The 24,998-nt window shown below is 35.8% G+C and overlaps 1 protein-coding gene across 7 annotated transcripts in view; it reads right to left on the bottom strand.

The window, feature by feature from the left end:
- The window catches only part of LOC129005214 (phosphatase and actin regulator 1), a 73,070-nt gene that overhangs the window by 5,567 nt on the left and 42,505 nt on the right, over window positions 1-24,998 (bottom strand). For 3 of the 7 annotated variants that reach the window (XM_054434075.1, XM_054434083.1, XM_054434048.1), the window contains exons 2-9: window positions 22,481-22,669; window positions 20,966-21,163; window positions 18,744-18,984; window positions 17,039-17,071; window positions 16,063-16,211; window positions 10,707-10,863; window positions 9,820-9,875; window positions 7,501-7,604 (exon numbers count right to left, since the gene is read on the bottom strand). In XM_054434075.1, the coding sequence (XP_054290050.1) occupies window positions 7,501-7,604; window positions 9,820-9,875; window positions 10,707-10,863; window positions 16,063-16,211; window positions 17,039-17,071; window positions 18,744-18,984; window positions 20,966-21,163; window positions 22,481-22,669 (1,127 nt within the window). The remainder of the gene's footprint in view (window positions 1-7,500; window positions 7,605-9,819; window positions 9,876-10,706; window positions 10,864-16,062; window positions 16,212-17,038; window positions 17,072-18,743; window positions 18,985-20,965; window positions 21,164-22,480; window positions 22,670-24,998) is intronic. The other 4 variants (XM_054434063.1, XM_054434055.1, XM_054434089.1 and 1 more) reach the window with 4 other exon arrangements.

Raw genomic sequence — 24,998 nt, 5'->3', positions numbered from 1 at the left:
AGATACTGTTGGTAAACAAGAATGTAAAACAACTAAATCTGTTAAGCCAAAGATAAGCTTACCTTCTGCTGCTGTTCTTGTGTCATCTTCCAAACCGAAGTCAGTTGTTAACTCCAACTGTATATTTTGTTCAAAAGGATCTCATTTGTCACATGAATGCTTTTTGTTGATCGACTTGAACGTAGATGAACGGGTTGAGATGGTAAAGAAAAAAGGAGCATGTCTAAGATGTTTAAGAAAAGGTCATTTAGCAAGTAATTGTAAGTTCCAAGTTAAGTGTATTTTCTGCAAAGGGAACCACTTAACTGTCCTATGCAAGAAAGTTCAGACTAATGATGAAAAGTCAGATGTATTCAAGAAAAAGGAGCCTGAACAGAATAGCACCAATTCTGTCACAACAACAGAAAATAAAGTTACTTATTTACAGACCCTTTCAGCTCACATTTTAGGTCCGAATAACACAAAGAAAAGGGTAAGAATTCTGTGTGATTCAGGATCTCAGAAGAGTTTTGTAACTGAAGAATGTGCAAGACAACTAGGTCTCAAGCCTAAAGGAAGTGTTTTGGTCCAACAAGAAGTTTTTGGAGGAAGGAAAACGAAGCCAAGACAACATGCATATTATACCCTTGCTTTGGAATCATTGAGTTCAGACTACAAAATGAGTCTAAATGTATTGGAACAGCCTATGATTTGTAGTCAAATTCCTCAACTCACGGACCAAAATCTTATTTATGCACTGAAGAAGCAAAACATTATTTTAAGTGATATTTCAACAACAACAAATACAGATCATACTAACATCGATGTGTTGATTGGAGCTGATGCCTGGTCTACTATAATCACGAACGAGTTCATGAAAATAAGCGATCAGTTGGTAGCGATAAGGACCCAGCTTGGTTGGACTGTTGTTGGGTCATCACTAGGGATGGTCAAGTCTCGAAATTTCGGGAAATTTTCGGGAAATTTTCGATTACTTTTTGGCCGAGATTTTTATCGAGACGAGAATAAAAAAAAAAAAAAATAAAATAAAAATAAAAAAAATTAAAAACGCCTGCAGAAAGTCAATGCAATACCCGCAATACAGGAGCGTGTTGTAGTTGCGTTTCCTTTTCGAAGGCGTTCTTATTTAATTAATATTCTTTTAATGTAAATATTACTTTAATTCTTTTAATGTAAATATTACTTTCATTATTTTAATAATATTACTTTAATAACATTTGAGAAGTTTTGTTAAGTGTAAGCAGTGTGAGGAATGTTTTATTACTATAAAAAAAGTCAAAACAAGTAACTATTTTATAAAAATTAATATTGCTTTTATTTTATGATTTATTAGCGAATTTCCCTATAGGGAAGTAGCTATTACCGTAGGTCTCATGGTAAGACTTAGGCCCGGGACCGATTTACTTTTTCATTTTGATGTCCCCAGAGGCCAAAAACACCATTCGTTCAAATTTTTATATATGTATATATATATATATATAGATTTATATATATATGTGTCCGTGAACACGATAACTTGAGTAATTTTTATCCTATTTTGATGAAATTTGGTTTGAAAGTGTAAGGCGGGATAAACTTGAATGAGTTCGCGATCCAGCATGATCGGACCATGGGAACAGGATTTTATGGGGGGTTTTATGGGGTAAAAATTGGTTTTTCTCACTTTTGACCCTCAAAACACAAAATTTTCCAATTTTTCTCTAAACCTTCTTAAAGAGCTTAAAAAACAAACAATTCAGTATATCAAAGTGTTTTTGTACGGTTATTGGTTACGGAGAAAACAAAAAAAATTTAAATTTAAAATTCCCATGTTATTCTTATGGAGAATATTGTAAAATGTTGTAGTTTGCTTGTTTATGGATATTTTTTGATCAAACTTGGCAAATATATTCATTTTATACTAAGCAATAATTATTTTACTTAAAACACACTATTTATTAGTTTCCTTGCAGCAGCAAACCTAGGTACTCGTTAAACCTAATGTTATTTAAATAGACCAATTGAAAATCAATTCAGCCAAATGGAAATTCGCTTAGACGGCAGGTTTGCTGCGGCGGGGGTATTTTATTTTAGGATAAGTTGAACTCTATCCTAACTGATATCACCATGTTTCCTAATCGTAGGCATTTTTAATAAGTTAGGCGTGATTAATAAAAAAATGTTATGCTGATGTTATTTAATGAAAGATTGTAAATATTCTTGCCTATTATCATTATTTTAGTATTTATGTTTTTAGGAAAAAGCATTTAGCTTGGATTAAATAAATAAATATAGGATGGAGAGGACACAGCTAACTCACCTGATGAAAGGTTGCAGATGAGTCAAAGAACACATAAAATCACACACATAATTTACTTAATATTTCTCTTCAAGTAAATTTGATAACCACTTACCACCCTGGCCTGCAACAACTAAACAACCTCCTTAAAACAGGTTTCAAAATCCTAGAGTCCTCCAGCCAAACCAAAAACCTCCTTTCAAGAGCCCCTTCCATAATCTATAGGCAACCCCCAAATTTGAGGAATATGCTAGTCCACCCAAAACTCCCAAATCCATCAAAAATACCATCTGAGAAACCAAGACCGGGCTCATACCCATGCAATGAAAACCGATGTAAATCTTGCCAGATACACCATCCTACAGAAACTTTTACCAGCACATACCATAATAAAAATTACAGAATCCAAGGCCATCATACCTGCAGCTCAGAGAACCTTATCTACCAGCTTCAATGTTCACATTGTCCAGCCCAGTACATAGGCCTAACAACCGAGACTCTCCGAAAACGCATGAACGGCCATCGACATGATGTTAAAACTAGCAAAGAAAAACCAGTTGCACAACATGCCTTATCCCACCAACTTCTATTTGATGACTGTTTCACCATAAAAGCTCTAAAATCATTGCCAAAGAACCAATGCAATAGTTCAATGCTCAGAAGATGGGAATTAGCTTACCAGTTTGTGACCAACTCCAGAACCCCACCTAACCTCAACATTAGATAATATCCTCATATCCTCACCCTCACAGCTAACTCTTAAGTATTTATTTTCATGGACAAAACTAATTTGCTTTTCAATGTACATATTATATGTAAATACAATATTGCAATGTGCCTGTATTTAGTGCTTTGTGCAGTGTCAGTTGGACAACCTGTCAGACATTTTGAATTCAAACTGTGTCATCCTATTTAAACTGTTGTTTTGTAACTACCATCTAGGCCTACTTCTGAAGAAGCCTCTGAAAGAGGCGAAATATTAAGTAAATTATGTGTGTGATTTTATGTGTTCTTTGACTCATCTGCAACCTTTCATCAGGTGAGTTAGCTGTGTCCTCTCCATCCTATATTTATTTATTTTAGTATTTAAACAGTCATCTAACAATGTTACAAAATCAGGTAAAAATTTCGAACGTGCATTTCCCGTTGTGTATGAGAAGAGAAATCTCGTCTCGATCTCGTCTCAAAATTTTATGAGAAATAAAAAATCTCGTCTCGTCTCGTCTCGAACTAAAAATCCAATCTCGTCCATCCCTAGTCATCACATAAGAAATCTTCCTTCGTTTCAACGATGTTTGCATCCACCTTATCTACATCTGACATAGGAAACTTTTGGGACCTTGAAACATTAGGTATTGCTGACTCCATCCAACAGCTTGATAAAGAAGAAAAGGATGCCAGAGTATTTGAACATTTCGAAAGAACAGTCAACAGGGAAATGGATGGGCGTTATGTTGTGAAGCTTCCATGGATAGATGACCATCCACCTTTAGAAACGAATCATCAAGCAGCAGAAAAACGGCTACAGACAACCACACGTAAGTTACATCACATGAGTTTGTATTCTGGATATGACTTAGTTTTTGATGAGTGGTTGGAGAATGAAATAATAGAAAAAGTAGATGTTGATAACTCTTTATCATCACAAAATGTACATTATTTACCTCATCGTCCGGTCATAAAAGAAGGAAGTACAACAAGAATTAGACCTGTGATTGATGCATCAAACAAGGATATACACGGGTACTGTCTAAACTCTTCACTTGAATCAGGCCCCAACTTAATTGAACTTATTCCTAAAGTATTGACTAAATTCAGAAAACATACTTATGGTTTAACTGCAGACATAGAAAAGGCATTCTTACAAATTGTTATAGACCCTGAAGATCGAGACATGTTACGTTTCTTATGGTGGGAAGATGGGAAAGTAATCACTTATCGCCACACTAGAGTAGTATTTGGTCTTTCTTGTAGCCCTTTTTTGTTAGGTGCGGTCCTAAATCATCATTTTGACCATGTTTCAACTGATTTACAACCCATAGCTCAAAATTTAAAGGAATCTTTTTATGTCGACAACTGTTTGACTGGGGTTGATGATTTAAGTGACCAAAATAAATTAATCAGACAAGCAGAAAACGTATTAAAGCTTGGGGATTTTAATCTGAGAGGATGGGTTGGCAATGGTTATTTTGAGTCTCCAGATCATGTAGAAAATGTTTTGGGTTTAAAGTGGTCCTGCAGAAGAGATGAATTCTATTGTAGTTCTTCACCCTTAAACTTAAAACCAACAAAACTCACTAAGCGAACATTATTGTCATGTGCTCAGAAGATTTTTGATCCTATTGGTTTTACAGCACCCACTGGTTTAGTGCCTAAGATGATATTACAAAAGACTTGGACTTTGAAACTTAATTGGGATGATAAATTACCTGAAGACTTACAAGAAGAATATTATAAGTGGGCTGACCAACTTGAGTATTTGGAAAAGTGTACTATAAACCGTAGAATCATAGTTAATACTAGTAGTACATTACATGTATTTTGTGATGCAAGCAAGAACGCTTTAGGAAGTTGTATATTTTTAAGAACGGTAACTGACAAAGGTGTTCAAGTAAGTGTCTCATTTTAGCAAAGTCAAGAGTTGCACCAGTGAAACAGATATCATTACCACGACTTGAACTGATGGGAGCTGTAATTGGTGTAAGGCTGTGTTCTTTAGCATTGCAGTGTATCGACAGCCCTAACCTCCCTGTATTGTTTTGGTTGGATTCATCTGTGGCCCTTGCTTGGATTGCCAAACAGGGAAAGTGGTCAGTATTTATAGAGAATAGGGTAAAAGAAATTAACAAGTTCACTGTACCCTCTCAGTGGAGACATGTACCTGGTCCTGATAATCCTGCAGACATTCTCTCTAGGGGATGTACTCCAAACAGCTATTTAAGTCACAGTGGTGGTGTGGACCTGAATGGCTTTATAAATCTCTTGAGGATTGGCCTTCAGATAAACCTGTGCCTTGTTCCCAAGAGATGGAAAAAGAAAAGAAGAGGTTGGTGACTACTATTTGCAAACATTCAAACATCTAACATTGCTGAATTGTTGGGTAACCGAATATCAAAATATTCAAAAATAGTGCGGACAGTTGCATTAAGACTGAGTCCTACGAATGACAGAAGAATGAAGTGTAACATTCAAGCAGATGAGTTTAAAAGAGCTGAAAAAGTTATCTTTAGACTTATTCAACAAGAAAGTTTCCCTGCAGAACTCAAATGTACTACACTGAGTGGAATCCAAAAATTCATAGATGATGATGGTATCATCCGACTAAAATCAAGAGTTTTTAGTGCAGAAGATAATCAAGAATTTGTTTATCCTGTTTTCCTACCATCTCATCATATTGCAGTTGACAGGCTAATCGAACAGTATCATGTACAGAACAAGCACGCGGGTGTACAAGCCTTGTTAGTTATTCTACGAGAAAGAGTGTGGAGACCAAAAGGACGTAAAAATGTTGGTAGGGTTATACACAAGTGCGTCACGTGTAAAAAGTTAGCAGCTAAATCACTACAAGTCCCTTTACCCCCACTGCCTGAAGAAAGAACAAACATATCAAACTGTTTTCAAACAACAGGGGTAGATCTTGCTGGCCCGTTGTATTGCAAAGATGGTAGCAAAAGTTGGGTGGTTATATTTACCTGTGCGGTTTATCGAGCAGTTCATCTAGAGCTAGTAACATCTTTAAGCACCGAAACCTTTGTTCTTGCTCTTAGAAGATTTATTGCAAGAAGAGGAAGAGTTGAAGTAATGTATTCTGACAACGGAACAATTTTTGTTGGTCTCGATAAACAGTTGAAAACATTGAACTGGGAGAAGATACAAGATGAGTTCAACCTAAAGTCAATAGTTTGGAGATTTAATCCACCAGCAGCTCCTTGGTGGGGAGGGTTCTGGGAGCGGTTGATTAGAATATTAAAAGGTCTTCTCAGAAGAAGTTTAGGAAAAGCTTCCCTCAACTATGAAGAACTAAACACATTAATTTGTGAATGTGAATATATAATGAATAAAAGACCGTTGACTTACATATCTGAAAACCCTGATGAGTTAAATCCATTAACACCTTCCATGTTTATTCAAAGTGTTGAAAGAAGTGATGTTTCAGACTTTGATACTCTTGAAAGAACAAGTATAAAATCAAGATGGAGATATTTACAAAAATTAAGAGATGAACTACGGAGAAGATTTAAAAAAGAATATTTAAGTTTTTTGAAGTCATCTAAGAATTGTCGAACTGACACTATCAAAGTTGGAGACATTGTGATTGTACACAATGAAGACAAAAGAAGATGTATGTGGCTACTAGGAAAAGTTGTACAAGTGTTTCCTGGCAAAGACAACGTTGTACGTCTTGTAAAAGTACAGACAAAAAATGGAGTTTTCTTGAGGCCAGTACAAAGGTTGTACCCATTAGAAGTCTTGAGTGAAGACAGAGATCCTGGACTCAAGATGAACTCTACTCCTGACAAGACAGTAACAACAACAAGAAGCGGGAGACGAGTACAGAGAACTGAGAAATTAAACCTGTAGTAATTTCCCTTCTTTGAAAAAAAAATTATTTTTTTTGCGAACACTTTCGCAAAGGGGGGAGTGTGTTAGAAATTGTTTTAAGTTGTTTCTTTTTCTACTGGCTTAATTTAATCAAGTCAGTTGCTATATTCATATGTTCGAATTAATATTGTTACTCTTGTAAACAAACAAGAGTTAGTCTTTAATTTAAATAAGAAAATAAAAGCTTGTGTTACAAAAGTGGTTTTAATATTATAATTATTTATGAGAAAATCACTTATTTGATTGGCAAGTTTTTACAACAAGGAACTTTACAGCCAGAAAAGACACCAAATCAATATAGGTAAAACTGTATAGGCCTAGTTTATTACATTGGTGAGTCATAAATGTGAACAATTTGATCAATTTAACCAATCTCCCTGCCTGCACATTTACTCTTGTAGACTCAGTGATCGTGTGATACTAGAAAGCATTCTACGCAAAAATTCAGCAAAGTTTACAGTGATTAGTGCTATATAACTAACTTATCTCTATGAAAATTTAAGAACTGCTGTCAATTGGCTGACCAGACTAAGCTAACATTGATGGGGTCTGTAAAAATGAAGGCTTACTTTATCTTATCCATCTCCTAATGATAAAGTATTATGTTTAACTATAATTACCTTCTTTTCTTTGAGTTCCTCAACTGTCGGCCTAAAACTAAGTTTGCGCAACAACATCCTCTTTTTCTCTTCTTTCAGTTTTTTCTCTTCTGCTGCTGTTTGTTCTGGAAATAAAAGAATAGTTGTACTAACAATTAATAGTAAACAAAGAATATCATTACAGAAGTAAGAATTTGGGTTTGATGTTTGAAGTATATAATCTTTTAATGAAGTTAACCAGCTGTTGTTAAGCATACTGCATACAGTTTTTTTTTTAATATTTGTTTTGTTGAAATGGATACTTATTTTGGGTTGGTTGCAACAATATAAAATCTAAACCTCCACAAGAAAGGTTATTATATTTGAAATTCTAAAAAAAACTTGAAACTAACTGAACATTTCTATAAACTAAAAAAATTGGCAACTAATAAATTTCCAATTAAAACTAAATGTTTCCTTACTAAAACCTTCTTTTAAACTACTAATTTATAAATGTAAAAGTATGGATGTTTGTGTGTAACTCTGAAGTTCCATCACATGAAAACTTGATAGTCTTGAGACACACATAGGCATATTAAAAATGTGAAAATCCTATAGGGCTATGCCCCGTAGGGGTTCAACGTTTCCATGTTATTCTTATGAGTATCTATAATATTAAAACAAGACAGGGTTTTTTTATTTCACAATTCTGAATCAACCACGGATTTTCATGATTTTTGTGTTGAAAGAAAGATAATTTTGAGAACTAGGGAATGTCGAAGCCATAATTTTAGTTTAGGGTCCCAGTTTTTTTTAAATTAAGTTTTAATTTTTTTAAAGTCTAGCAGGCTTTAACGTAACAGCTGTAAACATTCAGTGTTTTCGACCCAATTCAGCTTTTGGATGAAAATGAAATCACATAGGCCTACGTAGAATTGATTTATCTATACTATGTGTAATCCTATACTATCTACTATACTGCTATGTAATCTATACTATATGTAATCATTGATACTTTCATTTATTTGGTAAGAGGATGAGAGTTTATTTTTTTAGCAGTCTTTAGAATATTTAGTTTGTTTTTGTGAAATATAATTTGTTATAACTAACAGCTGGTTAAATACAAATATTCGATAGAACTATGAGGTTAGTTTATTTACTCTGTGATTTTGTCACTGATTATAGGAAATAAGTAAGATTCTATAACCATTGCTGTGTACGAATCGAAGCTCACGAATCTTCAAAAGAAAGCTTATGAAAGTTATTTTAATACTCGACATTTGAGGAAAGGTTAAGAAAATATCATTGATCACATGTTTTAATTAATCTTCAAAAATTTTTCTTTACTATAAATTTTGAACTGCTTGAATTAGTAATAGCAAAGATTACACATATATGTAATCTTTGGTAATAGACACACTATATACAGTTTTAAAGGACTACTCGATTCCCGTACGTAGGACGGACTAACAGCTCGTTCATATTAAAAAGGAATTTTAAGAATTTTGCCAGCTGTTTCAACTATACATGTTGGTTCTATGATATTTAATAGCATTAAAAAGTTACAAGGCTTACTAACAGGGTGCAGCACTATTATTTTTTCCATTTATGAAAACAGCTAATTCAAACTAAGCAGCAACAAAAAGCTGTGATACACAATGAGAACTGTGAAAGTAGGATTTGTTACAGTTATGTTTATTATGTTTTAATAAATAATTTGTGATATTGTGAGAACGTTTGATAATAAGTTTTTTTCTATTGTTTAGGTGCAGTTGTAGAACATTATGGCTATGGTAGATGTGTTATACTATAGCATACCGTAAATTTAAAGAACCAAATTTTCTAAAACCGTGTCCTCCCCCATTGCAAACACAGAGCACGAGTATAGCTGCAAACATTTTATACTTATACACAAACCCCATACGAAGGACGGGTACTCTGCTAGTTTATCATAAAATACAGTCAAACAATGTATTTTTGTGATCAAATTGAATAAAAAGATAATCACATTTTAAAAAAGGGCAACTCTTCACACCAGTTATGTACTATAAGTAGGCCTACCAATACAAATACCCAGGGGCGACTCCAGGAATAATTTTTTGGGTAGGCCTGGCAAGGATCAAGAAATAGTTTGATTCGGGGACGAGATGTTTGAAGGGGGCTTCCCTGCAAAAAGGGGGAAATTTTAAAATTTAAATGTAAAATAATTAGTTTAAATGCTTTCTTTTTATTTACATATAATTACATTGCTTTATTTCTTTCTAATTTTGAATTATCTACCAACCTGGCCTGCCCTCTGGAGCCGCCCCTGCAAATACCCTTGCTAAGCTGTAAATAAGTCCTTGGCAATCGTTTACTTACTTTTTAAGATGTTTCTGTCCTCAAGCTCTTCTTGAGTCGGTCTCATACTCAACCTCCTGGAAAAATAAACAGCAACTAAATTAGTCACTACATTTTTACATCAACGTACCATTTATTTTAATATGTAATCCAAAAATTTGTTTTGTCTATGAAACATAACAATTTAACTTGTAATTTAAATAGTTAGTAGTTGTTAACACAGACCATTACATGAAAGCTGACATTTTCTTACAGGTATTGTAGCCTTAAAATAAGCACCACCATGCTATGTAAACTATCAATAAAAAAAGATCATATTGTAATTGTAAGAGTAATTGTAAAGTAATTGTTTAAGAGGTGTCTCAGCACAGATGCACCACTTCAGTCGGGACCACTTAAGTTTGCAGTTGAGGGAGGAGCCTATTTACCATATGGTTTTGAATGAACCAATGAGAACCGTGCGGTGTTGCCAAATTTAATAATACCAGCTGATTTGAAAATATTGCTTAGTATATTTTAATTAGTGTTGTCAACAGTCGATGTGGCAACGTCGCACTAGTCTTGTCTTGTGATTTTCTGCCACCAACTGCAAACTTACGTGGTCCCGACTTTAAGCTTACATACAATGATGATAAATGAAAAATCAAGACCTGCGAAGAAGGCGTGTTATCGTTATACAAACTGAACCTAGATTATCGTTAAGAGGACACCAATGCTTTGCCAGTTATTAAATAAAACACCCCATGGCTGTCAAACGACTAATACCTTGTATCTTCTGGGACCATTTTTTCAAGAAACTAATTGTTACAGCACTTTTCCAAGAGCAGGGTTTTTACTCAAAGATGATCATGCCCAACTTAAAACCCTGTGATGTATGTAAAAGCACCTACAGTGAGGGTTATCTGTACCTTATCAATCGAGCACCAACTGCCTCCTTGGTCTCCTGTCGCTCCTTATCACTCTGCAGCTGCAGGATGTTGCGGTCTATCAGCTCCTGTCTGTCAGGCCGCAGCGCCAGCTTGAGTGCCAGACTGTCCTTGCGTGCGATCTTAGCCGCCAGCCGACCTACACACAACTAGACTTATATGGCTTATATTAACACAGCTTGACAATCAACTTTGGTTTAAAAATTATGATGGACCTCAGCCCTAAGTCAACTAACATAAGTGAGAAATCCAAGAAATTTCCCTTTTCTGCCAAGTTTTAGCACAGTTAAAAGATTAAAAGTACATAATTTTCTTCAACTTAACACATTCACTACCAGTGTCAGGAGGCTAGACATAAAGATCTGTGTGACGGCCAGTATTGAACCTGTTAAGTAAACATTTGATACAAATTTCACACGAGACATTATTTTTTTAAATTAGAGATTCCTGTCTTAAAAAATAAATCAAAGAATATTTAAACTATTAAGTTAATGCTTTTAGAAAAGTATATGTACCTTTTTGATGGTTCGAAACTGGACCCATCTGTCCTGACTAATGAAACAGCTGGTCTTAGACAAAGCTAAAAGCTACACACGGTATCACGCTCCATTCTACACTCATCCTTTACTCATATTTGGGTTAAAGTAGGCACATAGGTGGTGTCTCCATCTCAAATGATAATAATAATAATAATAATAATAATAATAGTTTTACTGTACTAATAACGATTTAAAGGACATTTTAATGAAAAATTCTACAATTGTACAGTATATAAAATAGTTCCGGGTGAACCCTATCCCACATTTACATAGATATTTTCATAACAACAAATGTATGAAAGCATGAGGATAGTTAGTCAGAAGTTGATTTATTGAAGGTTACACAACATTTTCACAGTGAAAAAGCTATCAGTTTGGGCTGCTTCCTCGGTATACTAAATAGTCACTCTTATTCCACGATTAAAACACCAAAGACTATTTCTGGCAGAATTCCTACTTCAATAATAATATTCACCCTTGATAATCATAAACATGTAAAATGTACTGAGGCCAAACACAAAATATCTTTTTACATAAACTTTATGAACTGAAAGATCTTTAATTTAGTGATGAAAAACTAGGAAATGTAATTAACCAGTTATATATGCTTTTATGAAAAATAAAAATCCCAAATGCATATATCTTACTAATATTATAAACTAGCTGGCCCGACAGACGTCGTCCTAATGTGGTTTTATGTCAAATGCTTGTTCATTTTCAAGATGAGCTCGTTCGCATGGCTCAATCACGTCCTAGTTGAAGTTCGTTCGCTACGCTCACTCACCTTTAAGTTGGAGCTCGTTCCTGTGCTCACTTGCCTTCAGTTACATTTGACAACAAATATTCGTAAAAAACAAATGGAATAAAAACCTATTTGATAGCTCTCATTTGTTATGCATAAATTTGTTTTTAAAAATTTGGTTATCATTACAACAGCTGTTTCCTTAATTTAATTTAATCAAGAAATGACAAACATGGCATGGTAAACAAAATAAAACATTCTTCCATAAGATTAACATGTAAACTGCAAAGGGCCATAGGACGCTTCCCTTAAGGGTTTTTGAAACGGAAAAAGGCTATTATGTTATTCTAGTACCTAAGGAATATCCCTGTAAATTTTCATGCCAATTGGTTAAGTAGTTTTCTAGTTATAAACGCTGTAACTAACACAACTTTCTTTTATATATTAAGATGTGAAAGTTTGTGTGTCTGTTTGAAGTTCAATCACGCATTAACCACTGGACGGATTCTGCTGAAATTTGGCATGATGATAGCTTACATTCCCGATTAACATACAGGCATATTCTTATCTCAAAAATCCTTTCGGGCTCCGCCCCAGTGGCTCTGTAGTTCCCCATGTTAACCTTATGACTATTAATATTTAAAGGGAATTAAAGAATTTAGTAAGCTGTTTCATCTAAAAAAGTTGGTTCTATGATCAACAGGGAGCAGCACTATATTTTTTTGCATTTATGTAAACAGCTAATATGAACTAAGTAGCAACAAAAACTGTAATACTTAATAATAACTGTCAAAATATGATTGTTTACAGTTATGTTCATGTTTTTAATGTCATGAATAATTTGTGATTTTTTGCAAATTTTTAATATTTTTTATTGTTTAGGTGAAGTGGGAGAACATTGTGGCTATGGTAGATGAGTAATACCATAGTATACCGTCAATTTAAATAAGAAAATTTTATTTAGCTGTGTCCTCCCCCATTTCAAACGCAAAGCTTGAGTATAACTGCAATAAGCATTTTTTTCACTTATATGCAACCCCATACGAAGGACGGGTACTCTGCTAGTTGGAAAAATAAATGTAGCAAGGGAAATAGGAACAAAAGGCTCACTCGAGTTGAAACAAATGTCAACCTATATTTTTACCCCAGCATCGGATGCAAGTTTTCCTGATATGGCTGGCCTTTATAGTGTCTGCACTTGAATGCAATCATATTTTCACTGGCAATATCACTTTTTGACAATGAATGCGCAAGTCCTTAAGTGAATTTATTTTTCCAAATTTCCCTTAGTCGTTTAAATCTTTTAATTAAACTTCAGGAAAATAATCAATAAAAAATCAGTAAATGGATTTTGATTAACAATTTAATACAATAAGCCAAGTTAAATAGTACTAGAATTAGATTGAAAAAGTGTTGCATGAGAAAAGAAATGTAGGCTACACACAGAAAAGATACCCCCGCCACAGCAAACCTGCAGACTAGACGAATTTCCATTTACCTGGTTGGATTTTCACTAAAATATTTCCTTAAAATTGTCAGATGTACAGTATTTTGAAATCTATATATAAAGCTCAAATACCACTGACTCACTCACTCATCACGAAATCTCAGAAACCATAAGACCTAGGAACCTGAAACTTGGCAGGCATCTTCCTTTTGGGTAGTAGACGCTCACTAAGAAAGGATTTTATCCTCCGACCTCTGGGCTCCGCCCCAGAAGCTCTGCAGTTTCCCATGTTAACCTTATGAGTACTCATATTTAAATGGAATTAATGAATCTTAACAGCTGTTTCAATTAAACAAGTTGGTTCTGATCTATGATGTTCAATAGCATTAAAGTTACAAGGATTACCAACAGGGTGCAGCACTATTATTTCTTTTACATTTATGACAACAGCTAATTTGCAACCAAAAGGTGAGTGAGCGTAGCGAACGAACTTCAACCTGGAGGCGAGTTTGCGTAGCGAACGAGCTAACCTGAAGGTAAGTGAGGGCAGCGAATTAGCTCTAACCTAAAAGTGAGTGAGCGTAGCGAACGAACTTCAACCAGGACATGATTGAGCCATGCGAACGAGCTCACTTATGAAGTTAAACGGGGCAAAGCCCGCGGGTTCAACCAGGACGTGATTGAGCCAAGCGAACGAGCTTACTTATGAAGTTAAACGGGGCAAAGCCCGCGGGTACAGCTAGTAAGGTAATAAAGTCTGGAAGGTATTTTTTATATACCCTCTATAATATTAAAACGTGACAGGGTTTTTTTATTTCACGATTCTGAATCAACCACTTGACGAATTTCCATGATCTTTGTGTTGAAAGAAAGATAATTTTGAGAACTAGGGAATGTTGAAGCCATAATTTTAGTTTAGGGTTTCAGTTTTTTAGAAAATAAGTTTACAATTTTAAAAAGTCTAGCAGCCGACGCTAACATTCTACACTAGCTTTTGATATAATACCATTTGCTTAACGTAACAGCTGTAAACATTAAGCGTGTGTGACACAAATTCAACATTTGGATAATAATGACATGCATATGTGTAATGCTATACTTATTGATACGTTTATATTTGGTAAGAGGATGACAGACTATTTAAATATACATGGTAAAATGCTACATGTTCTAAGTCATTTTTTAGAGCAGTCTTTAAAGTTTTAAGTTTGTTTGAGTGAAATATAATTTTTTTAACTAACAGCTGGTTGAATATAAAAATATTCTACAGAACTATCAGGTTAGTTTATTATTCTGTGATTTTGCCATTGATCATAGGAAATGAGATAAATTCTACCACTGATGTATACAAATTGAGGCTTTTCCCCCGAAAGGTCTTCAAAGGAAAGGTTATGAAAATTATTTCCTGTACGACTTTTTGAGGAAAGAATAGGAAAATAACAATGTTTACACGTTTTAATTTATCTTGACAGCTTTTTGTTTACAATAAATGTTTAACCACTTAAACTTTGTTTAGATTAGAAATGGAAATATTGACATGACTTCAATTTTAGTTGACTACTCAATTCCCGTACGTAGGACGGGCCAACAGCTCGTACATTTTAATAGCTTGACAGAAAATAAAAATGTTTTCCAAATTTGATCAGAATATATCCCAAAACAAGCAAACTACAACTGTTTATTTATTTTCTATAAAAAAAATCATTGGAAATATTATTTACAGTCTTTTGGAATTTTCTCCTTAACCATGAGGTGTACAAAACGCTCTAATATAATATTTTTGTTTGTTTTTAAGGCTCTAAAAATTAAAAAAAAATCTATTTCCACACCATAACATCCTGTGTCCTATCTCGCTGAGAAACGCAGTGACTGGCCACACTCGTCAGTCGTCGTCAATGGGTTGAAAGGTTGTTTGTAATTGTAATATAGTACTGTGCAATATGGTAGTAATGAGCTCTACAAATAGAATGTGGATGTCTAACCATACGTACTGTCATCGTCAAAGTCTCGGTACAGCACTGGGCCATCATTGTCACTGTCTCCATCATTGCTGTTGTCGTTGGATGGCTGAGTATTCTATGATATATTGATATGTAATGATATACTAAACTCTACAAATGAAATGCAAGGATGTCTCACCATACGTACTGTCATCGTCAAAGTCTCGGTACAGCACTGGGCCATCATTGTCACTGTCTCCATCATTGCTGTTGGTGTTGGATGGCTGAGTATTCTATGATATATTGATATGTAATGATATACTAAACTCTATAAATGAAATGCAAGGATGTCTCACCATACGTACTGTCATCGTCACAGTCTCGGTACAGCACTGGGCCATCATTGTCACTGTCTCCATCATTGCTGTTGTCGTTGGATGGCTGAGTATTCTATGATATATTGATATGTAATGATATACTAAACTCTATAAATGAAATGCAAGGATGTCTCATCATACGTACTGTCATCGTCACAGTCTCGGTACAGCACTGGGCCATCATTGTCACTGTCTCCAGCATTGCTGTTGGTGTTGGATGGCTGAGTATTCTATGATATATTGATATGTAATGATATACTAAACTCTATAAATGAAATGCAAGGATGTCTCACCATACGTACTGTCATCGTCACAGTCTCGGTACAGCACTGGGCCATCATTGTCACTGTCTCCATCATTGCTGTTGTTATACGAAGGCCGAGTGTTCTCCTTGTCTTCTAGCGTGCAAGGAAGAGCAAGTCCGAACCTGACAGGTCGAGAACTGTATAACACAAGACTTTGTTATTGTACTGACTAGGTACTCAAGACAGACAGAGTATGCTAAGTGTGGACGCTTCATTATATGTTAGGATGAAATGGACTAAGTACAGACAGGCTATATTAAATACAAGAGGCAGATTTCATGAAGGGGAGGATAGGATTTGTAAAATATGTAGGCCTACAGTAGCCTAAATCTATTTGAAACAAAGCATACCCTTTAGATCATTAATATTAATACGTTTAGATATCCAAAATATAAAAAATGATGGCAACTAGAAGTATGGAATACTTTTGACATTGTGTGTGAGCCAAGTTATGTGACTCAGACTTCAAAATATTCTCTCATGAGCACGTAGTTCCTGGCACGATCACATCTACTGTGCGGTCTTGCAATGAAACAGACAAAAGTGTTCACTAAGCAAGACCAGAGTGATTGTGCAATGGTGAATTATGCAGCCTAAACACGGTGCTGTATATAAATCTATGTGACCTTTTATAGTATATGATGTGCATTCAAATGATGCATGACTGAGAGGGATATGAGTAACTATTTTGAGTAACACATCATAATTGATTTATTGAATAAGAACCTTACTTTAGAATCAATAGAACAATATTTGTCAAATCAAGGTCCTGTCTAAAACTAATACTTTAAATCAAATTACAAGAAATGTGTACAAGAAATGGCTGGAAAATGTCACTTTATTGTGTCATAGATGATTCCATTGTATTAGTATGATTGTATGGATATAATTAAAATATATTAAAAAAAACTGATACTCCAATAAAAGTAACAATTAACAGAAGCATGATAAATGACGGAATTACCATATGCGAATCCTCGGCCTTAAAGGTGGCCGTCTGTCCAGCACAAACAAAATAAAAAAGGTAAACAAAAGAAAAGAAACCTGCAATCTGCAGTGACACAAATGTTCTTACTGAGCAACAAGGTAGCAAAGAATGGTTTAAACATAAGTTGTTTGATATACATTTTCGGAATAATATTTAATAAGAAAACAAACTCACTACTGCGAAAAGAATGACAAATTTGAAAATGTAAAACGTGAACGTTTATAAATATTATAGTTTTTTAACCAATATTGTAAAGTTTCAGTTCCTTACCTTATATGCTAGTAAGTGCTATAAATGTGACATTCAATGATACACATTACAAGAAGACATATTTACAAAGAGAAAGATTCAGATGAAGCAAAACAGACTTTATCAAGTAGGTTGGTTATAAAAAGGTTAAAATAAGTGTGAATGGTAAATTGCAAATTAAGTCAGTTTGTTGATGAAAGTATGCATTGCTGGTGGTAGAACATGTTGGCATTGTATGTTGATGTGCTTTGCTAGCAAGGGTTCTTACACGGCCAAAGAGAAATAGTAGGAAGGGCAAATATCTGAACGAATAAAAAATGTATTGTGTACTAATGGATCATGTATCAGCCATGAAGGGTTAAATCATTAGTGGTACACAGAGGCAACTGTGGTGGTGTGTGGTGACGTCCCTTATACAAAAACAAATTAAGCACCACAGAGTAATACTCAGTCCTGTACTGTAATTAAAAATGTTGTTACATTATTAACCCTCTTAGTGCTACAGTGTTGCTCACAGTCAGTGACAATATAGTTATTAGCTTCAGTGCAAGCGCTGAGAGCAGCTTATTGTATTGCAGTTCACGCTGATATTTGTTTTAAAGATACATTTGTTTTAGTTGTGAATTATTGAACTTGATTGTAGGATATAAATATTCTCAATAAGATATAAATCTTAAGATGGCCTCCTGTTGCAAAAACTGTGTAACGTTTGTACAGTTTTGGCTTGTTTTGCCGAGGGTCATGTCCAATCACATAAAAAAAAAAACTCACTTGAAACAGTCATGTTTAAATAAAAAACTACATGAGCAACATTGTATGAATAGCTGAAATAAATATAGTAACATACTAATGATCTTGGGGAATGAATCATAGTACACAAAACGGAGTACTTTTTAAGCGAGAAGGCTTCAGCCACTTGTTGGCAGCCACCATGTGCGGGGGACAAGCGTGGCTGCGACTTGTACAGGACACACAATTGAATAGGGAAATGTTAGTTTGTTTGTACTGTAATTTGTTCAGTGCGGTATTGGGCAAAGGGTTATAACACTAAAGGCTATTCCACACTGCTTGTGGCGGGGGGCGTGCGTAGCTGGATGTAAGCTAACTACTTTTCAAAATATCGCTTCCCTACATATCATGAGATCATTCACTCAGCAGGGCTATGACCACGTGCCACGCCCACTAACTGGCCATGCGTGGCTAACGTTTGCTCCTTGAGCGATCTTTTTAAATGTGGCGGACGCATTTTGAGCCCGCGCTTACGCAGAGATTTATACTGAATAAGATAAGTTAAGAATTTATGATTGTCAGCCTTGAGATCACGCATCAAATGATGAAATTTGCGATTACGTGAATTGGCACGGACATCCAGCCATGCACGTCACGTGCAGTGTGGAAATGCCTTAGGAGATTGTTCCTGTGAGTGACTCACTTGAGTGGGCCGCCAGACACTGGGGTGCCTAGGGGTGATTCCTGCGTAGGAGTGGGGGGTTTCTTGAGTGCACTCTTGAGCGGGACGGCATGGAACTTTGGTTCTTTGGCAGGGATTTCCTCAACGCGCGACGTGTCGATCGCCGGGTCCGGCCCGCGCAATCGTAGACTCAAGTCGTCGTCATCGTCCCCTCTCCCCTCACCATCAGAATCATCCACATAGTCCTCCTCATCTTCTCCTTCTGTAATACAAACACAAGTAATAATATAATAATCGTAATTATTCACTATCAATTCTATTAGAGAATAATTGGAGTGATAAAACTATTTAACATCGTTTTATAGCTACAAAATTGTTTTTTTAATATCTGAAAATTTGTGTCAACTCTGTTCTTTGATGTTAATAATATTTATTTAATATTGTATTTAATAGTATTTAATAATATTTAATAATAACACACATATTATTATTAAAACATTAAGTGGTCCACACAATCAACAATGTGCAAACACACTACAATTTCACTTAAAATGTTTGTATACAAAACTATTTGTGCAACATATGAGTTACTCGTAATTCTATTGAATAACTGTGATAAATATGGGAACAGTATAGTCTCTTGATTCTTAGAGGAGGTTGGTCAAAAGAGATTTCAAATTTGGGTCAGTAAACCAACATCTATTTTTGCATGAGCAGAGAAGGTTAATCTAAATGTCAGTTAATTCAGTGATGATTTAGTGAGGATCACTGAACAAGCAATTACTGTAGTTTGATCTTAAGCCTGCCTTCTCACTAGGTCGCAGCCACCCGTTAGCCATTAGCTCTGTGAAATTGCATTGAGTCTTGTGGAGCCCTTCCCACTATCAGGTCTCAATGATCCACCTCTGTGGCAGTGAGAAATGCATCGCTGGACTGTAGCTGCCACCGTGCTTTTTCAGCGACTCAACTTGAAGAGGGCCATTGTAATATACCTGGCCCTTCACATTGGGCCTGGCAACCTAGCTTTTGGGGACTCGTGCGCAGCTTGTTTTTTTCATCTGACTGCCCTCCCTGTACACCTATCTGTCACTGATATCCACTTGTTTGAAGCAGCACACGAACCTTGATACTTTCTTGATTCTCAGGTATTTATTTTGAGTTATAACTATATATATATATATAAAAAACAATATATATATATATATTGGTATATATACAGGATGTCCCGGAACTCTCTACCAATATTTTAGGGCATTGTTCCTGGGTAGTTAACATACCTAAATATCATATTTAAATTGTCCGGAAGTCCTTAGTTACTCACACAGCCGCCATTTTGTTTTTTTAGGTTATTAATTTTTTCTAAGGAATGGTTAAACATACGAAATTGGAACTTTGCACAAACATTTATGTCAACTATATAAAGCTACCAAAAAATTATGACGATTTTTAAAATTCATAAAACAAAATGGCGGCCATTTTAAATTTTGTTTCTTAAATAACTCGAAAACCGTTGATTTTAAAAAATTTTTACAAGAATAACTTTTTTAAGGCAATTTTATTACAAATCGATTGACACCTTAGTTTTGAAGATTGGACGAGTATTAACTGAGATATGGTAGTTTTAGTGATACGTAACCGTGGAGGTTAGTTGCAGCGCATGCTGAAAGCATAATTTTTTGGTAGCTTTGTCTAGTTGTCATAAATGTTTGTGCAAAGTTTCAATTTCGTATGTTTAACCATTCCTTAGAAAGAAAAAAATTAATAACCTAAAAAAACAAAATGGCGGCTGTGTAGGATAGGACTTCCGGACAATTTAAATATGATATTTAGGTATGTTAACTACCCAGGAACAATTCCCCAAAATATTGGTAGAGAGTTCCGGGACACCCTGTATATATATACTGTTTGGTTTGGTTTAGGCTACATTTAGTTGCTTGTTAACAATATGGATGAATGGGGCAATACATTTTTTACTGAATCTATTGGTAAACTAAAGAATAAAGGAAAAGTATCCGACAAGGAAAAAGCAAAAATTTCTTCCAGTACAGAGTACTTTTAGTGAGAAAGTCTCAGCCACTTGGTGGCAGCCACTATGTGTGAAGAGACAAGTGTGGCTGCGACCCTAGTGAGAAGGCGGTCTACGAACAATTGATTCTGCAACCAGTTGCCATAAGGCACTGGGCAGACCTTAAACTGCCAGATAAAACCAAAATAAAACTCTAGTATGAATGTTTCCTACTTACCATCGTGGCCATAGTTCATGCCAGACAGGTCCAGTGGAACCGCGTTGTGTATGCTGGTAGCATTGCTGCTGAACATGGGTGGCGGGGGGATGGGGCCAATCTCTGACACAGGTATGGGGGGCTCCGGCAACTCTGACAGAGTAAGGGGTGAGTCACTGGGGGGTGGGGGGGTACACAACCTGGGAGACCCTCCATCTACTGCAACAAACAATAACCTATTTTAGTGACTGAATTTTCTTCTACAGCTTTCAGTAGATTTTTTAGAATTTCATTCAGTATAACAGAGTTTAACCAGACTATTGATACAACTACATACAGAGTGGTCTGGACCTAGCGTAAAAAATTTTTTTGGGTGGTAGAGCAACACAAGTGTGACACAAATCCACAATTTAAAAAAATATATTCCATACACCCACTTGCAGAAACATTATTTTGATTTTTTTTTTAATCCTGTACATTTACACAAAATTTTAAAATTCCTCTAGAATTTTCATACATTTTTATAACTTTGACACTACCATCATATTCTCCATTAAATTCTATGTAAGAATAGACAGCTTTTGTTGAGCCCAAAGCTTCAGAATTGCTATTTAAATTGATTAGAACTAAGAAATTTTGGTTTTCACAAAAAAGGTTAAAAATAAGTCTACAGACACTTTGTTTAAGAAAAATACTAGAGATTAGCAAATGGCTACAAAAACTGCTCTAAAATCTTAGCTTTTAAAAGATATGATAATGCATTTAATTTGCTTCCTTTTAAGTACAGGTATTCCAGTTATAACTGTGGAAAACATGGTTTAAGGAAAACAAAAACACACTATAACAAACCAAAAAGACACACATGATAGTTTTTATTATTATAGAAACAGCATGAGGCTGCAACAAAATTTTTATCTAGACATGTTCCTTGAAAGGAAGCCGCAGAAACATGCAGCATCAACGTATATTCCGTTATATGGGAGCTTTTATCACAGAAAACGTACTACTATAACCCAGAATGCCACCAACCGCATAGTAAAAAGCATTAAGCGGTTTGAGAGAGCTTTGCCTGTCAATCCGTAGGCAGCGCCACCAGCGTTGCCATGCAATAGCATAGCAACGCTGGTGGCGCTGCCTACCGATTGACAGGCAAAGCTCTCTCAAACCGCTTAATGCTTTTTACTATGCGGTTGGCATTCTGGGTTATAGTAGTACGTTTTCTGTGGCTTTTATACTCTGCGACTTGTATAAGTGGCGCTCACATAGTCAGCGCCTCCTTCACATAATATCCTCCTTCAGAGAGTTGATTCATCACAGTATTGCTGGACCAATGAGTGTTTGTTTACGACGCCTTTCAGTCATTAGCTTCAACATCATACATGCCACAGCAAGTCGATTGGAATATCTGTCATCTCACCCTCACTACAATTCCCTACACTTGGTGAGTAACTTATAATTTGATAAGTTGGTAGCTATAACACCCTGACCCTTGCTACAGCGGCGTGCAGGAGTAAGGTGCCTTACTGAGGATTTTACCTTGACTGTCCGGGAGAGGTCGGGTGGGCGAGTAGTGGTCGTTGTGGTAACACAGCAGTCTGCGGGTAAGGCGGCCGGGCCCAAGGGATGACGGTCGCTCAGGTCGAGGCTCCTGGGACTGAGTCTCAGGTGCAACGACACCTACACCCACACCATTTACACCCAACTCACACTTGTCCTTCTTCAACTCTGGAACAAAAAAAAGGAAAACATAAAATATTGTTACAAAATATGTTTAAAAAAAGAAAAAGAAATTGTTGATTTATGTTGAATACTTTCCCTTATTTCCAATTAGGCCTAACTCGGTTTTGTGGAATTAGCTAAAACAATGTGTTGTATGGCTATAATCATTTTTTTATGCATTTCAAACAAAACCTGTAGTTTGACTCCCTCACCTGAAATATTTTCACTAAAAATTTCAAATACCTGGTGTACCGTATGCAATTGTATTATCCTCTTTTTGGTAGATCATCAATGGTTTTTAATTGTCTAGGAAGCCAAACTCCTATTAAGGCAGGCTATTGGCCTTAGGCTGCGTTTACATTGGAGGCACGCTTGGACAAGTAAAATGGTGGCGCACGCTTGGCCAAGCTTGCCCTTTGAAACAAAATTGTAGCAGATTACTGGAAACCGGTGGCGACTTGGCCAGTCATGGTTACAGTACTCGCCACTAGCAAGCGCACGCTGGGACAAGCTTGCGCTTCTCAAATCACGAAACAAATAAATTTGTTTTTGAAGCAAGCGTGCCTCAGTTTGTCGTGGTTCACTGACAAAGTAGCATAGGTTGTGTATCTGTAAACTGTTGTTTTTTTTATATTTTAAGTGTTGTTATAAGTACAGTAGTTTAATTGTTCAGAACGGATACCGAGGCGTTGATTGATACAGTTCTTTTTTATGACTTTTTTATAGTTACAGCATTATCATTGCTGTACGCTATTTGCAAATGAATTTGAACTTGTTAATCAAAATACAGAATTTTATTTTTCTATCAAAATAGACCTGTAATAATGCTATGATGAATAAATTAAGCTCCTCTAGGCTAGGATTATTAAAACTATACTGTTTTAGTCGGTATAGTTATGTTTTTTATTAAATAATTATACAAACATTACATCGACTCCCACAGTTTCCCGTTCCCCCCAACACGTTCGGAGTCTAATAATACAAATTTAACTCCATTTTCAAGCACAATGTCCGCATCATCTGACATCTCAATTTTGACTGATCTGTGATGTAGGCCTACTGTGACTATATAGTGGGGGCGACCACTTGTTCTTGGTTGCTCTGCTCTAGTATAACCACACCATCGGCAACTGCATGCTTGCGCAAGCGTGCGCCACCATTTAAAGCGTGCTTCCAATGTAAACGCAGCCTAGGGTACGTCCACAATGCACGCTGGTTTTCTGAGTCAGACTGTCGGCACCGAGACTCGGCACGCTTATTGTCCAATGCTGGTAAACGTAAGCGGCCATAGTGCACCTGCGCACCGATTTTCTGCACGCAGGCAGTCTGACTCAGATTTTTTCCCGGAATGAATTGTCCATTCTGGTTTCAGACAACCTGCCTATTGGACTGTCGATTTTTTTTGTATTGAGTGTTTCATTAAATTAACCATGGATAGCGACGAATTGCTATAAAAAGTTCAACACATTCCAGCAAATTGCAATAAGCGCATCAAAGCGCATTATTTAAAAAAAATATAACACCATTGTACCTAAAATTTATCTGCTGATTTAATTAAATGTTTGTCATATTGCCTTTGTACAAAATAAACAATTTAACTTGCGGAAATAAATTTATTCACCTCAAGGGGTCATGCTAATTTAGGGTTTTGTGATAATTTCCCCAGTTCTTGGTGAGCTTGTGCTCGATTTTTAAGAGGATTAAATATAAGGTGTACAAGCTCGTTCTGAAATATTAAAAAAACCTGATGTCGTCTGCAAGAAGTTGCGGGAAAATATGTATGTAACCCTTATAGGTCTCAGCACAGACAGGTACAGCTTACAACTTGTATTATGGCCACCACAACGGAGTCAGATACTCGGTGCCGAAAATTTGAATCTGATCTCCTGCTTATGCCAGCGTGCATCGTGGACGTACCCTTATACAACATATTATAAAACAATACAATAAATAATAATCCAAATTTTTCTTTCTCTCTCCCAAAATCATTTGTATTAAAAAGGTGAAACCTGAAGTAGGCTATCGGGTGAACCTATTTTTGGGTTTGGCGACTGAATAGTTTTGAATTGTCTGGTGGCCATTGGACAAGTACGTATACTGCTCGCCTTCAAATCAACCCTGTGTTATTGTGCCTTTTGGATCTACCGTAAGCAGGGTGGATTCTGGATCCAGATGACATTTGTCTTTGGGCTATCAAATAATGATGTATCTAACAAAAGGTTTAAATACGGTAATACAGTATTAGATTAAAAAACCAGGTTTTGTCTGTCCCCTTTAAAAAAAGGAAACAGTGTAAAAACAAAATCACACCAAATTTTTAAAAGAATGAGTTGTC

The sequence above is a fragment of the Macrosteles quadrilineatus genome, unplaced genomic scaffold (genome assembly GCF_028750875.1).
Source record: "Macrosteles quadrilineatus isolate MER2022 unplaced genomic scaffold, UCM_ALF_1.0 Scaffold_1__1_contigs__length_201487025, whole genome shotgun sequence".
In the NCBI taxonomy this organism is placed as follows: Eukaryota; Metazoa; Arthropoda; class Insecta; order Hemiptera; family Cicadellidae; genus Macrosteles; species Macrosteles quadrilineatus.
This window is presented reverse-complemented; position numbering and strand designations above follow the sequence as displayed.